At 32.6% G+C, this 17,602-nt stretch overlaps 1 protein-coding gene across 13 annotated transcripts in view; it reads left to right on the plus strand.

Moving 5' to 3' along the window:
- The window catches only part of CACNA2D1 (calcium voltage-gated channel auxiliary subunit alpha2delta 1), a 455,544-nt gene that overhangs the window by 281,744 nt on the left and 156,198 nt on the right, over positions 1-17,602 (plus strand). For all 13 annotated transcript variants that reach the window (XM_079151110.1, XM_079151106.1, XM_079151111.1 and 10 more), the window contains one exon: positions 15,871-16,000. In XM_079151110.1, the coding sequence (XP_079007236.1) occupies positions 15,871-16,000 (130 nt within the window). The remainder of the gene's footprint in view (positions 1-15,870; positions 16,001-17,602) is intronic.

A 17,602-nucleotide genomic window follows, 5' to 3' on the forward strand; every position in this document is an offset into this window, starting at 1 on the left:
ATAAATTGCAACTTTTGTTAAAAATGTAATTTGTGAAATTATGATAGTTTTATAATTTGCAAACCTCTAAGTAAGTGTTGCCTAATGATAATGATAGTGATATAGCAAATACAATTTTTTTCTGTAGCAAAATAAATTATATTTTTATATCAACAGAACAGTTTTATTCACTTGTCAGGTTTGCTTATAAATTAGGGAGCTATTTTTATTTTGCATAGAAATTGTCATTTTTCTAAGATTTTTATAATCATGCACAAAAAATCTAGATATGATTTTTTAGTAAGTACTACCCCACTTTCAATCACAATCTTCAAAATTAGCATACATGCCCATTTTAAGTAGAAGATTGCAGTTACATATTTAGAACAGTTGAGTTGTACACAGTATTTTCTTACATAGTTTGCCTACAGAAATGTTCATTCAGATATTCAAATAACACTCTGAGAAGTAAATTCATGGAAGTGAACCTATTGAACATACCCTTCTGTATATTGTCTTTTACCATCTAAAAAATATGGATAATATTATTATGCGTTAGTTATGCATGCATGTAAGAATGATTCATTCTCTTTTTTTAATCCCAAGATGAAATGTACATGTTTTAGTCAACTTTTTTCACTGCTGTGACTAAAAGGATCTGACCAGCACAATTATAGACTAGGTTTATTTGAGGGCACACAGTTTCAATGGTCTTAGTCCATAGAAGACCAGCTCCATTCCTGGGGTCTCCAGGTGAGGCAGAATCATGATGAAAGAGTATCGCGGAGGGAAGCAGCTTACCTGATGATCAGAAAGCAGAGAAAGACTCCACTCTCCAGATACAAAATATATACCCAAAGCCATGCCCCAATTCCCACCTCCTCCAGCCACACTCTACCAGTTCAGTTACCACCTAGTTAATCCCTATTAGGGGATTAAATCACTGATTGGTTTAAGACTCTTACAACCCAATTGTTTACCCTTTGAACTTTCTGTATTGTCTCACACATGAACTTTTGGAGGTTACCTCACATTCAAACCATAGCAGTAGAAAAGTTATTCAAATTTTCTATTAATAGAAAGTATCACCTTTTAATTTTCAAACAAAGAAACCTTGGTAAACATAGAATTTTTCAATGTTTGATATACAAATAGCAAGAATGTCAAAATAATTTGTAAAGTGTTATGTAGTAAGAACTAGCATAGGAATCTGAGACTAACTCATGTTCTAGAACAGTCCTAAAACTGTGGCTGCCCATAAGGCATTAAATTTTTATAATACTCAGCTATTTTTTTCATCCAGAACTTGATACACTTGTATAGCTGATCTCTAAAGTTCATTCCATTGCTAAACTTTCTGAGTTCAAACTTACAGTCATCCAAGCCCCTGGGTCCTTCTTTCATGTTTTCTGCTGTCCTTTTCAATGTCGTGGTCCAAGATTGATGCTCCACTGTCCATGATGGGGTTTTCTTGTTTGATTTTGAGGTTTTGTTTTTATTTACATTTTGGATAATGAAGAGGTAAGTAGCAAGGGAAGACAAGTCCTTTGCCCTTAAGGGCAGGTTCTAGAAGTTGCACTTCAACACTTCTACCTGCACCCACAACTTAGTGACCAGCTAATAGCAAGAGGATGTAGAGCATAAATTTTCCTCCTTTGGATAGGCGTGGATACCCAAGTAAAATGTACAGGTGTTTGGCTTTTTGGGATTGACTTATTTCACATAGCATGATATTCTCCAGTTTCATCCATTTGCCTGCAAATGTCATGATATTCTTCTTTATGGATGAATAATATTCCATTGTGTATATACACCATAGTTTCTTTATCCATTCATCTGTTGAAGGGCATCTAGGTTGGTTCCACAATCTAGCTATTGTGAATTGAGCTGCTATAAACATTGATGTGGCTGTGTTACTGTAGGTAATTTTAAGTCCTTTGGGTATAAACCTAGGAGTTCCATTCCAAGTTCTCTTAGGAATCTCCACATTGCTTTCAGAGTGGCTGCACTAACTTGCAACTCCACCAGCAACGTAAAAGTTTTAAGTGGATGATGATATATAATGGGGTTGGGGAGGTGAGGGGTGAGAGAAGAATGGAGGAACTTTAGATTATGTAGAGGGAAATGAGAGGGAGGCGGGGGTTGGGGGTATGTAAGATGTTAGAATGAGACAGACATTACCCCATGTACATGTATGATTACACGAATGGTATGAATCTACATCATGCACAACCATAGAAACAAAAATTTATACTTCATTTGTGTACAATGAATCAAAAAGCAGTCTGTAAAAATAAATAAATAAATAAATAAATAAATAAATGTACTGGTGTGTTACTTAAGGGAGAAAGGGGGGTAGTAATTGGAAGATAATTAACAGTGTCTGTACATATCTTCAATTTGCTTTTCCTGAGATATTTAAGTTAATGCTAACACTTCACCTGCTCATCAAGTGACTTCTGTCATTTAAACAGAGTCAAATCTTTAGAGAAAAAAATTATCTTATCCTAAAATAGATGTTATGTATTTTCTAGTTTCTTCTAATTCGTGTTTTCATCACTATGATCAAACTATTTTTTGAAATTTATTTATTTTACAGTGAAAAGAATTTAAGTTCTATAAGTAAATGTTGCACTTTGATGTTCTACTAAGGGTTTTCTGTGGTTAACACATTTTTTGCAAAGATTATTTCTTGTCTGAAGAAGTGGGACTTACATGAGTGATGAAGTTGATTTATTTTCACCAAAACTTTTGCCATATAGGAAAATTTAGTTGGCTGCTCTGTTCCTAACTTGGCATATGTATTGTTTGATATTTAATATTTCAAATGTTCACAAATCATAATACCATCTCATGAGTTTAGTTTGATTTTTGGTTCATAATTACTGTTCTTCATCCTGGCTTTTCTGCCTATGAATTTAGTTATGCGTTTTTATTGCTCAGATTATACAATGTCATATCCTTTATTAAAAACTGGTCACTTGAGAGTGTATAATATGAGTCTACCATCTCATAAGTCAACATCTACCATCTAATTAAGCAATGGAACTAATTGGAATACTAAATATTGAGACAATATTACCAATTAGTAAATTTGTCCTTAATATGTTTCAGTGGTGATATAAATTTCAGAGAATAAAATTTTATTTAAAATGTTATGCCTCCTGCAGGAGACTGAAAGTTTATAAATCTCAATCCCAAGGTTTTTTTTTTTTTTTTACTGTTTTAACTCCCCTCCCCCCAGAATTTTGCATTATCAGAATCTGACTTGTTTTAAAACTCCCATGACTAGGGTAATAGTCTCCGTATCATTACAGAAATCATTTCCTTTCCTTCTCTAAGACAATCATATGATTATTCAAGCATTAGAAATAATCTAATGCTTCTACCATTTATAGCTATTTTAACCATACAATTATTATTAATATGTAAATATGCCTAAACATCATATTGATAAATCTTCTTCCATTGTCTAGAACTTCAAATAGTTTGTTCCTGACCTTATTTAGTATTTAGGACCCTGCAAAAACTTCAACAGAAACTCTCCTAAGCAGATCCAACTTTTGGTGCAGAAATGGCAGTTTATCCCGGAGGCACAACCCATCTTTATATCTTTGTAAATTAATCCCTTGTAATCCCTCCCCACAGAATAAGTCTCCCAAGGGCAGTTCTCAGGTATTTATAGCAGCTGACATAGCTCTTAAACTGTCTAACACATTGTAACCACCTGGCAAATTTCTTTTTTTCCTCAACAAATCAATGAGTTGAAGTCTGATTTTATGCTATTGTGAAATTGCTTAAGAACACTCCCAAACCCCCAAAACCAAAGGCTGAATATTTTCTCTGATATATAGATGATAACTTGCAGCGAGGGGAGTGGGACACTAGGGAAGAATAGTTACTTTATATTTGATAGGAGTGAATGGAGGGGAAGAGGTATGGGGACAGGAAAGATAGTAGAGTGAAACAGACATTACCTCATGTACATATATGACTGCATGACCGATGTGATCCTACAATATGTATAATCAGAAAAATGAGAAATTATACTCCATTTATGTGTGATTTATCAAAATGCATAACTTCATTCTACTGTCATGTATAGCTAATTAGAACAGATAAAGTGAAATAAAATGAAATATTTAAAAAAATATGCTCCCCATTTGTCTACTGCAGACCTTGTTTCATTTTTAAGGATTCCTTTTCATTACCACTCCCAATCTCAGCCCAAACCTGTGAGGGGCTTTGTAATTTGGAAGATTGGAATTGAAATACACACTTTGAAGAAAACACTTGCCTTTAGTGAATGCCAATTATTGGCCCAAAACTGTATGAAATATTTCATATCATTCTTTGGCTTCTAGTTACAGCATGACAAGGTTAGCAGCAAGGACAAATGCTTGGGCAAAAAAACCAAAACCTAACACCAGAACATCCAAAGGTATCATCTGTCCCTTTCTCTGTCCTGAGATTAGGTAGCTCTTTCTTCATTTTAGACTAATAAAATAAAAAATATTGAATGGGGGAATCCACAAAAGATTTAGTAAAGTAGAAATGCCATACATAATATTAAAGACACAGAGCCAAGATAGCCTCTGAGATAGTTACTTCAGCTACTTCAGTAAAAAGAGAAACAACATTAAATATATTCTTGGTTGTCCCAAGTGATTGAGCAAGTGATCTATAAAAAGCAAACATATAAACAAAAACTGCTAAAACAAAATTCTCATTGGAAGAAGGAATTCCACAGTGTGAATTATTCATCAGTGGTGCTTAGAGCAAACTTGAGAAATACTGCCAAAATGCCAGAAAGAAAAATTATGGGAACAAAGATAATAAATCTGGAGGTCGAAATGCCAAGATGTAAACCATAAATCATGTATTCACAAAGATCCAGTCAAAGCATTTGGATTAGAAAGAATCATTACAGATTTAAGGGATACAACATTTGGGCCTGCAAAGATATATGTGTGTAATTGTAGATTTTGAGGGCCTACTGTGGGGAGGCAAAGATTTTTAAAAGTCAAGAACATTTATACCAAAAACTTGCTAACGCATATCCAAGAAGAGATCTCTAGTAGGCAGCTAAATATTTAGTGTGGTTGCTTAGGAGAGTGGCCTAGAATAGAGTTTTATGTTTAGCTTATGAGTGGAATTTGAAAATAAGTGGCTGAAATTTCCCCAACAAGTGGGAAGCTACATATATATAGAAAGGCCAGATTAACTATAGATATAATTTGATGTCCTGAAATAATGTTAAAGACAAAGTAATTTGAATACCTTTTCATGTGACACATGCTCTAGCTTGTCAAAATCTCACCTCTCCCTGTTATCTTATTCTAACCCTGTTTCACACATGTACACAACATAAAAAATAAATAAGGTAAAATGCTTTAAGATTATGCAGGGAAGGTGTGGGTGGGGTTGGGGAGTTGAGGATCTAAGTAAATTGAGAATAAAGACTAGCTTTCATAATATATGTAAATCAAGCAAAAAGGCCATGAATATAGTACATGTTGGAATCAGGATTAAATTTAGAGCCTCCTGTTTCTACTGCTCTTCTATATGTATTATGCTGGTGTGTCACCAAGATCATATAATGAATGATATGTTGAAGAGTAATCTATTCCTTTCATTCATTATAATGATGATACATGACCTCACTTAAAAGTAAAACAAGTATTTAAAGGTGATCCATTTACTCCTTTGGACTGCAACCCTCTTAGTAGCTGTATCTTAGTGTCAATTTTGGTGATCCTTCAGGATGGAAACTCTTCCAGAACTCTGGTTTAAGATAATTCCTCAAATATGCATTTGATAATGTCTACATCCTCTACTTAGATTAGTACTATTTACATTCACCTCATGGCAATAAAATAAATGCTTACTACCAAATTGATTGAAAGCAGGGGCTGAAATAAGAGTTAGGATTAATGTCCCCCTAGGAATGTATACTATGTTAAAAAGTATGGTTATACTCTTTGAAAAAAAAAAATTTCCTCTTGAAACAAAAAAGAGAGAGTAACTGAAATAAACTGTTTGATGAGCCATAATTCTCATGGAAGACTTGAAGGTACATATAGCCTTACTGGAAATTTAGCACAATCTCTACTTTGTCTTCTTAACCTGTGCTAGGTAATATTAACATATTCATTCTACTTACCTGATCACAATATCTTACAAATTTTCAAATCAAATTCTAAGTGTTCCTCAAAAAAGGGTTCAGACAACTTCTTGAAGCCTTCTGTAGGTTTCCTAGGTGGCATTCCTTCTAATGGGTGTCCTAAACAACTTGTACATGTTCCTGGGAATAAGATACAATGCCTTATACTATAGTCTTATATTTGTGGAGTTAGAGCTTCTCTGCTAAAATTTTAGCTGTTTGAAGCAGAGATTTTATTCATTTCATCTCTTTCATATTATTTAATATTTCTTGGGATAATACTTATTAAACTTGCGTGTTTCAATGCTGATATTATTTTAATAGTGTTTGTAAAAATGTGTACTTCTTAAACAGTACTGTATTTGCAAAGTAAATAGGAAAACCCTTGTAAACTTGGGGACATGAAAATTATTTTCTTTCAAGGTTGATATAAGCATAGTTAAGGGAAGAAATGTCAAGATAGCTTTTACTATAGACTATATTTCAATTAGTTTTTAAGATAAATATTTGTTTCCTTTTGGTCATGTAATGGGACTGGTCCCATGAATGGTAGTGTTAGTGGACAGTATTTGTTATCTTCCCTTATATTTCCCTTCTCCTCCTTGGTCTCCAGAAAGAGTCATGGGGATTAAGAGCAACATCAAAGCAGACTGTGGTTTCTTCTATGGTTGAAACTGGTTCCAGCAGGAGAATAAGTAGCAGAGTTAGAATAGTGCCTGCAATTATTACTATAAAGATCTGGATTTTTAGTTCCAAGTCTAGATTGATTACTTTTATTATTTGTGAATGAAATGTGAATTCAGGCTTATTATGCTACTTCATCAAAAGTAAAGTTATGTCCCTCATTCTATGTAATTAGGCTAGGTAGTAGTTATTGGGTTTTACTTCTAAAGAGGCTGTATCATTAAAATATGTATCATGTTTCAATGAAAGAATTTTCTTCTAGTCAGGAAAAGTATTTTAAATATACAGAAAAGAGAACAGTATAATGAGTTTCCACAACTCTATTTTTTGCTTAAATCTTTTGACATAAAGATTTCTTTTTTAAATACTTCTATGTGTTCTTTTTTTTTCATTCTTGTAAACAGCAAATGTACAGTAGCTATATACATTGTAAGAAGGATTAGAGGGCATTGAATTGTCACGGGCCAGAGCCTGTCACTGAACTGCTCATAGCCAGTTTTGCATCTGAGATCTGCCATTTTCTGACTAGGTGATATTGGCAAGATCACATAATCTGTTTTTCACTCAATTGCTATGTAAAGTATAGATGCTAGCAGTAAGACTCTTCTAGAGTTATTGCAAAGATTAAATTATTTAAGGCATATAAAGCATTTAGAACTCTTCTTGGTTCTAGTGTCTAATTCAGAAATGTTAATGAATGTCATTTCAAAAATATTACTAGTGTTATTACAATTAAGGTTGATGTGAAGTGAGTTAAGCACCAAGTGGAGTATATCTGTATGTACAAATGTGTGAATAATGAAAGGGTATTAGATTGAGATGTATTTCATTTTGTTTTGAACATAATGCATGCATGTGCATTAATAACTTAAGACAGTGTACATTCAAAAGAAAAATCATAGTTGACTCTTCCAAAACATTTAGAAAAATATGTGAACACAATACTGCTGTTTTCCTTAATGTTATTTTAGGTTTTTCATATTGAAATTGTAAAAAAGTCAAAATAAAATTTTATAAAGCTATTAATGAAATAATTATCTATGAAAATTTTCATTTAAATTCTCTGTAGTTGTGAAATTTATTTAGGTTTTTAGTTTTAAGTTTTTAGTGACATCTGTCCCAATAAATCTTTAAGGTCCCTGAAGATTAGAAAAGCAAATTTCTCAGACTTGAGTTGCCCAGCAAACTACACTCTTTTCTTAATTCCCAAAGTAAGCAAAAAGAAATCAGATCATTACAAACCCTTATTAACCTAATTCTAAGATCTATGTTTCTGACTAAAGTCCAAATGAAAGAAATTCAACTTGGAATTCTTATGTCATTAAATTCAGTTGATTTATTTGCTGTGTTTTATAATATTGATTATGTTAAAAATTCGACCTGTCTGGGACATTTAGCTAGTTGGCTGAATGCCCTTACATATTTATGTTGCTGTTTATTTTTCTTTTAGTAGAGTCTTGTCCATTTTAAATTCTAAGATCATGTCCTAGCTAAATGTCTTTTTAAAAGCCTAATTTTTCATGATTTTATTTTACAGAAAGAAATAAACTCAATTCTAGAATTAGGTGGTAGAGAAGAACTGATAGGGATATGAACTAAACAGCAATAAAATATATTCTAGTTACTAAGAAAAGAATTAAAGTCTAGGTTTGTTTTCTAACTTTTTTTTAAAGTGTCTTATAATGTGCAGTCTTTATTTTCAGGTTCCAATATTGACTGGTACTGAATGCTCAAATAGATGATAGCATAGAGATAGAATTTAATTCCTTCTGTATAATAATTAGGTTGAAGAAATCTGTCTCTTCACACAATATTTCTTTATGGTGACAATTTTCAAAATCCTTTCTCTGTCTTTTTTAAATATATAGTACATTATTCTTCATAGCACGAAAGCACACCTGATCTTCTTGCTCCTGTGATTTATTACCCACAGATCTGCCTTTCCCCTTCTCTCCCTTCCCCTCTTTTCTCCCAAGATTCTGGTAAACACCATTTTACTCTGAGCTGCTTTGAGACCAACTTTTCCAGATTCCACATGTTTGAGACCATTCAGTACTTCTTTCTGTACCTGGCTCATTTCACTTCATAAAATGATTTCCAGTTTTATCCATATTGCTGCAAACGACAGGATTTTATTAGATTAAAATGTTTCAAGATAATTTTGATAGTAAATATTAAGTTATCATATTTACTTATTATTCTATCCATAATTACTTGTGTTTTATCCAACCAGTTTTATCATTGACAGTGTTTAGGTTACAATGATCTCACAGTAGATAAAATAAAATCTTTATGGTGCAAAAGCCCCTTACACTTTGAATCATGTCTCCACTGATCTTACCTAGTGTTCCCAGTGATGGTTGTTTACCATAGATACCTTAAAATTAATGTTGACATGCCTGTATACTAAATAGCCATTTTGGGATTCTCTGAGAGAAAAATTGCAAAACTAATGAAAGGATTGATTAGATTTAATTTCTTCTAGGAGTTGTGCATTGTGTTTTTGAGGCTGTCTTCCAAAAATTGCTCCTCTATTGATTTTAATGCTTTGCACTCTTGGATATATGCTTTCTTGGCAAAAGATTGTTTAAACATTGACTCTGAGTTATTCTGGATTGGTAGCTTTTATAATGGGATCTCAGAATCTTAGATTTTGTGATTTTTAACTAGTTCTCAGGTGTATGACTTTAGCAATCTGCCTCAGATATCAAGGGGATAGAGAGATCTTCCCTTGCAAATTTTCTTTAGCTTTTTAAAAAACTGCATAGTGTTTTTACAAGTATATTTGTCTGTCACCATATTAATTTTTTATATTCTTAGAAGTAGAATGGCATCCTTTGAATATATTCTTTTTGTAATGTAGTGTATGTTTCTACATGGTTTTCTTAGAGAGTGTTATATTGAACTTTTAGATGCTCTGAAATCCCATAGAGTTTTTCACAAGGTCTTGGTAGAAATATACTAGTAGGCTACAGTTTTAGATAGAGCACAGACACAGATGTGGTAGTACATTGCATTCTGTTGCTAGTCATTTGAAACTTGCATACAGCATGTGGATTTTCAATTAAACCCTGACAGATCTTTTCCATCACGCTCACCTATATTACAACTCTAATTGCTCCTCTGTGCTAGGAGGTTCTGTGATAAGTGATTTACAGCTATTCATCCATGCAAACTAAAAACGCATCGGTGTTATTTAAAGAATATACTCAGATTCTATGTTGCAACTTTTAATTTAATCCTCACCAGACACCTGAAAAAACAGTATTTGAAGAATGTCTGTTTTTGCCTTTTAAATTAATAACAATGAGTAGTGACTAGTGTCCTTTTTTGACCTGGTTTAGTTCAGAGTTATGTGTCTCATATTCATACGTACCTTTAAGTAACTCTCAGCTTTTGGAAATGTCTAATTTTTTGTCTTAACAGTCCCTACAGTGTTTTTCTAGCTTCTTGTCTCTTTGTGTTATTGAATGGTTTCAGCTGCCTTCTCTTCCCTCCTTTTCCCAAAGTCTGCTTATGTTAGACTAGTAGTAGAATATTTCTTCCTTCTTCTCTTATATATCATAATCATTTATGGAAGAATTAACACTGGATCTAATTTCTAAGAACTAGAGTTACTCAATTTTCTTTTGATTATTGGTGTTATAAATTACATTTCAAGTTAATTTCAAAATATTCTTTTCTTAGTATGTTAAATAAATTGCCTCTGAATAAATAATGCTATAGAATTCCTGCATGGCAAATATAAGGAGCTGTAACATTTTAATTGCCTAAAAAAATGGAAAAAATCTTCTAAATCCATAAAAAAGAATGTTATTATTATATCAAACATGATTAGCCAAGCCCACATATTTTTGCAAGAGTAGAATGGCATCAAATTCATCATTTAAAATTTTTATTTTCTTATTAATATGCTTCCATAAAGCAAAAATAAAATCATTACATTTAAATCCTTAGTATATATTTACACAATATCCCCCAATGTATATTTCCTTTCTGGATCTATTCATCTACTGACTACTTCTATAAGTCAGCATCCTCAAGGAGAAAATGGTAACTTAAACCAATTTAATCAGAAGACTGAAGATTCTTATTGTTTAATATTCAACCTGGCTTTACAACTGGAGTAGAATAGCTCTGACTAGCTGAAGGTTCTACATTTCTTTCTTTCTATTCATTCTTTAATTAGGCATGGTCAGCTCTACTGCTTTATTCTTATGTCTTCATTTCTCTTTGATCCAAGTGATTTACTAAAAAGGACACTTTGCTCTATAGGAGTCAGAACATGTAACCATCCTGAAATAGGGGACCAATCCTGGATGCTTAAATGCCACTGGTGCATTTGTGATTACAGAAGCAACTTTAATTTTTTATCCATATTCTTTTCTACCAGTATGCCACTATACTAGGATGTTCAGAATTGGTGATTGTTTTAAATATAATGAATCTTACTTTTAGAAATTATTTATTTTGGACTCTAATGCTATGTCTAAAAGCATATTACATATCTAAAATTTTTATTTAACATTGGAAATACCATTGGACTTAACATTCTAAGTCAGTAATGTCTGTATTGTAAAAGTTGTGGGTCCTCTTGTAAACAGTAGCTATGAAATAGCTGTAAAAATATAAGATGTATTTAGAGGTGACAGTTTTTTAATATATACATGTATAGGTCCTGGGACATATTATGCAAGGCTACATTACATCTGGTTATTAAAGAACTTGGTTTATCACACAAGAACCCATTGATTTACTTCCTTCAGTGGTAAAATACAGATACCTCTATTGAGGCTTTTAGCAAATGATTTGTATTATTGACTCTTTCTCAGATTGTAGGGCACCAAAATAACATAGAACAGGAGAGATAAATGTAGCCAGAGTGTGATTATGATTAAGTTTAGGAGTGAGTATATTTAATCTGAATTATACAAAATTATTAAACTACTTTTTTGTGTGATTTAGGTAAAATATGTTTGAACACTGTGCTATAAGAATTTAAATTAACATGAACAAAATTTAAAATGTTTTATTATAAATATTAATTTAAAATTTTTAAAGTTTGATTCAAGTATATTAAGTGTGCAAGAGCCCTTTGAGTCTGCATAAAATTAATGTGACTTTCCAAGTTAGATTTGTTAATATGCCCTGCTTATAATTGAAGGGCTTACCCATTCAGTATTATCCTGTCTCTCAGTCTCTTAAGTGATCTAATCTATTATTTAATAACAAATTATATTGAGAAGAATAGTCTGTGAATCTTGCATCTCATTTTTCACTTTTGTGTTTTAAGCAAATGTGTTTGAATATATTTGAGAATTTTTTAGTTTCTTTGTACATATTTATGTGTGATAGTCTATAGACATATTTTGAGAAAACATTGGAAAGAGATGAGTTATTTTTATGTTGTCTGAGAAACAGAAATATTAATTTCAGCAGAATAATTTGTTTAGTTAACACATTAGACAATATATAGTTTTTTTCTTCAAAATATCCCTTTCCTTTGTGTCTAATGTTTCCTGTATTTCAGTTAAACTGTATCTTGTCATAATATCAAATTACTAAAGACATGGATTATGATAGCATTGAGAACAATAATTTCAAAAGCTTAAATAAGTGAGTTGAATTTAGACATTCTAATACTTTTATTTTGATTTATTTAGACTACAAAAGAGAAAAACCATAAAAACAGCTGTATTTTTCTTTAACATATAAAGCAACTACACATTAATATAAACTTTGATGCATTATTATACATTTTGAGAAATAAATCTTTATTATAAATCCTTATCGCTCCTAAAATTCCTTTATATGCTAATCTAAAAGTTAAAGAATCTCCATAAAATGTATTTAAATCTACTAATTTTCAAATGTGAGAAGATTCAGATAAATTAAGAGAGATTTTATCAAAATAATGCTTTGTATAATTTTAGAAAAGATTTAAAACTAAAAATTAATAGCTTTCTTCTCATTTAAAGTATATTCCATGCTAATTTTATTATTGAGAAAAAGATGGCACAAACAACACCTTATAACTCAAAGCCAATAATAATGCTAGTAACATTTACCATGTATACATCCATTCATTTCTTCCCTTATCTCTCTTTTCTTTTCCTTTTTGTGTAACATGCTCTTCATAAATGAACCATTTAAAAAAATGCAGAATGTAAGTACATTTCCAGTGTACTTACTCTCATGTATCTATTATATATACTTTTATTAACAGATAAATTGTATCTACCATAATTATTATGACCATTTTACTATTGTTGAAATTTAATGTTTTCACATTTAGATATTGAATGACATTTCTATAAGCATTGATAAATCCTGCTCCCCTCCTCTATACCAATAAATATTTATGCTTATTCCTAACAATCATAATTTTTCATTAGGTTCACATGTACCTAATTTTAGTGGTTGATACCTTGAAGCACTGGACTTCAAATATTAGCAGGCAGCAGAGTCACCTTGAAGGCTTGCTAAAATACAGATTGCTGGGTGCCTCTTCTGCTCTTTGCGATGAACTAGGTCTGGGTTGGGCCCTGAGAATCTTCATTCTATAAAATTCAGTGGATGCTAATGATGCTTTCTAATGAGTGTGCTTTGAAAAACTACCCTTTAAAATAAGTGTTATGCCTTTCACTAATTTAGAATGGTTTCAAAGGAGATATATAGTTTCATCATTCATTAGTTGGAGTTTCTTCATTATTAATGAGGGTGGTTTCTTTTATTGTGTCCTTCTATTATTCAAGTCAGTAGCACCAAGGAATAGACAACAGTAAATTTTAAACTGTTTTAAAATTCATAATTAAATCCAGGAATAAGAATCTCAGGTGTCACTCTCCTTCTTTTATTTATTAATCCTTGTAACCGAGGCCATTGTGTGATGTAAGTTAGGCAGCACATTATTTTATTGTTTCTTTGTTTTGTTGTCTCTCTTCTTCTTTCCTTCTTTTCCTTTGTGCTGTACACAGCCAACCTCTGTTTTAGAAAAGAGAATAATTAGTGATACTTGAATATGGATATTTTGCAAAATTTTAGACTTTCAACCTGAGTCTTATTACTTTGTAAATTCAGTTTGTTAATGAAAGAACAATTAATTGTATTTGTGGCTTTCATCTGAGTAAAAGCAGTGTTCTGTCTTTACTTTACCAATGATAGATTTTATAACCCAACTCCCGCACGCTCTTGTGTGCCTGCCACACTCACATCGATCACCTACCCATTCCAGGAGTGACATAAAATAGCTCTCCTTATATTGAGTATTTGCTCATCTGTGTTTCATTTACAAAAATAATTTAGGCATAACCTACAACTGATTTCATTACCTAGTTATGTTCTACCTGGAGCATCGGAAGCCATTGGTAAAAATAAAAAGAGCTATATTGCTCATACTTATAGTATTTCTAAAGTTTAATTTTCCAAGGGTAAAAAATGACATGGATGTGTTTGTGTTTTCAAATATTTGAGGATACTAATGTGTTACCCGGTCATTTAAATTTCCTAGGTGATACGAAAAGTTGGACACTATTACATCTTTGTAGACCTGCTGACTTTTCATATTCTAACAGCTGTATTAGGATGTTTTCAGGTTATTTCTTTCAGTGTTCTCTCTTGTTTATCATGGGTCTTGCTGCAGTGTGCCCGACAAGTTGGATTTTTGTGTGATATATTTTTGTCAAGTGTTGCAAATTTTTTCAATGTTTTTTGAGGCTATTACCTTTGGAATAGAAGTCAGTGTCCACAGTAAAGGAATTAAAAATATGGGTCTGAATTTAATTTTAAAAAATTCCATTAGGGAAGAGTTAAAATGACTATATTTCAACTTCAAAAATGTTTAATGTAAATAGAACAAAATGTTATAGATGTATTTTTGATAAATGAATGAAATTCCTAGTTTCCTGCTAAGGTTGTGAGTGGCAACAAGGTAATTCTCACCAACATAGTTCCAACAGATGGAAAATTAATCTTTGACTTTAATCTCCTGTGGGATTTGCTTGAATCATTATTGATTGTATCTGAGTTTCTACCTTAGGAAACAAATTGACTGAAGTTAGGGTTTAATTGTGTTTAGAGTTATAGTGGATCTCTTCTTTCTCAATATACTTTCTTTTCTTTTCTTTTCTTTTTTTTTTTGTACTGAGGATTAAACCCAGGGGTGCTTAACCACTGAGCCACATCCCCAGCCCTTTTTTTTAAAATTTTTTTATTTTTTTAACTTTAGAGTGTTTTTTAACTATAAATTATGAGACATAGTCTAAACTATAGTGGGAACAGTTCCTCAGGGCACAACACATATTTCACATTCCAAAGAAGTTGCAATTAAGGAAAGAACCAGAGTGTATTAATTCTTCAGATTGAAGAAGTTATGCTTAATCACTGAACCACATCCCCAGTCCTTTTGAAATATTTTATTTAGTGATAAGGTCTCGCTGAGTTGCTAAGTGCCTTGCTAAGTTGCTGAGGCTGACTTTGAACTCATGATCCTCCTGTCTCAGTCTCCTAAGCCACTGGAATTACCAGGTGTATGCCCCGTGCTTGGCAATATACTTTCTTTTTAAACACAAAAATTGAAACAATGGAAAACATGCAAAAACGAAGAGAATCTGACATAAAATAATCTTTCATTGCTGCTTGATTGCTGTCATGTGTACCATTAGTTGCCAAATTATCCTCAAATGACCAATATAAACTTAGTAAAATATATTGTGAAATGTACTTCAAGTGGATAGTTTTAATTCAGTTGTATTTAAAGGCACTTATCCTGTAAATGTGCGTCTTAACATGTATTATGTGAGAAAGTTCTGAGTGGTTCCCAAATGACTCCAACATTGGAGAAATACAGGGAATTTGTTGCAATGTGAAAGCTTATACTTGAATAGGAATTCATGTATTAAATGCCATCATGGAATTATCTTTTAAAATATTATTGTAGATTTTTGTTTTTTGAAGAGTTAATATTTAATAAATGAAAAATAAATATGAAAATATCTGTTAGCATAAATTATAAAATTATTTATTATCTATCTTTTCCTTTGTAGCCTGAAAAAAATGACAGTGAGCCAGGCAGCCAGAGGATTAAACCTGTTTTTATTGATGATGCTAATTTTGGACGACAAATATCCTATCAACATGCAGCAGTCCATATTCCTACTGACATCTATGAGGGCTGTAAGTAAAAGAATGTGAACAACTGTTGGAATTCTGTGCTCATGCCTGTTTATATATCTCATATTTGAAAAAGAAGCAAGTGCAGCACTGTTTCATTTTCAAATCTTGCAGAAGTCTGAGAAAGGCCTAGGGATATAGCTCAGTGGTAGAACACTTGCCTCGCTTGTGCAAGGCCCTGGGTTTGATTTCCAGAAGTGGGAATGGGGGAGACTGTGGCAAACCAATTTATGTAAAAGGAGCCTAATTTATGTGAACAGTTTGTTCATGTGGCTTCACTATGTGACTGTTTGTAGGAAAGTCTGCATCCATGGAGACTTCCTTCAAATCTGTTGTCCAGTAAATGATTCTGCCTTAATAGTGGACAATCAGTACCTTATAAAATATATCCATACATTCTTTAGAAATTGAAACAATGCAGCTATATATTTTACTCACATACAAAAATCTTATACAAGCATGCACTTAAGAATTCAGGTCCTTGTGCTTGTAAGGCAAGCACTTTACCAGCTGAGCTGTCTCCCCAGCCCTTACATTCTGCACTTCTTACCCCTTCTTGCCATGTCTGTCAGTTTGTCTCTGTCCCTCTTTGCCTATCATAGCATATAGGTTAATGAACCTTCATTCCAGTAGTTTTTGGGCCCAGGATAAAATGACTGATGTGGAGAGACCAAAAAAAAAAAAAAAAAAAAAAAGACCTAAAGAGATAGAAAACCAGTTGACAGAAGGCTTATCAGAGACTCAGTCTTCATGGTGAAGAAGGGAGGGCAAGGTGTGTGGGAAGACCCAGGAAAAAGGCTTGTGCAGTGATGTTCCATGCTCAAGTACTGCCAGGGCAGAGCCAGAATATTCCACAAGCTTTCTGCTAAGGCAGCCTGGTCTTCTGTGAGGAGGAGCAGTGACCCAGGAGACAGGAGACTAACACAGTCATAGCTTGGGCTTCAATGTTAGCCATTCTCCAACACTTGAACTTCCTCCCAACCCTCATGCACCCTGATCCTGCCTACTGATGTAAGTAAAGAATAAAGGGAAAAAAATCACTTGAGGTTTTTATAAATATATTTCTTATATTGTCCATAATGTGGAGGCTGTAGAATTCATTGAGTACCCAGAGTGTATTGAGAATTGCTGGGTTCTGGAGGAGTCAGATTGCCTGAGTTGAAGTCTAAATCTTAGCAGTATTATTTCCCTGACCAAATCCTTCAACTTTATTGGCAAAGATTTTCCTATTACATAAAATGAGGTTAATTAAGAAAGATTATTTGGGCATAAAATAAGTTAATATATTCAGGTTCTCACGTTAAGTGCAGGTGTTTATTATTAATTACAATTAAAATTCATTTAGACACAAAGAATTAATAAAGGGAATTTGTACATTATCTTTTATTTGTAGGTTCACTCTGAGCTTAGTTTTTAAAGGAACTCTTTAAATACACACAATTTTTTTGTCACATAAGTTTCACGTTCTATCAAATTACTTTATTCGCATTATTCACAATTCTCTCTCTCTTTCTCTCTTCCTTGTGGCGCTGGGAATTGAACCCAGGGCCTCTGTGTGGTAGGCAAGAGCTCTACCACTGCATCCCCTATCCCTGTTTCTCAATT

The sequence above is a fragment of the Sciurus vulgaris genome (genome assembly GCF_902686455.1).
Source record: "Sciurus vulgaris genome assembly, chromosome: 8".
NCBI lineage: Eukaryota > Metazoa > Chordata > Mammalia > Rodentia > Sciuridae > Sciurus > Sciurus vulgaris.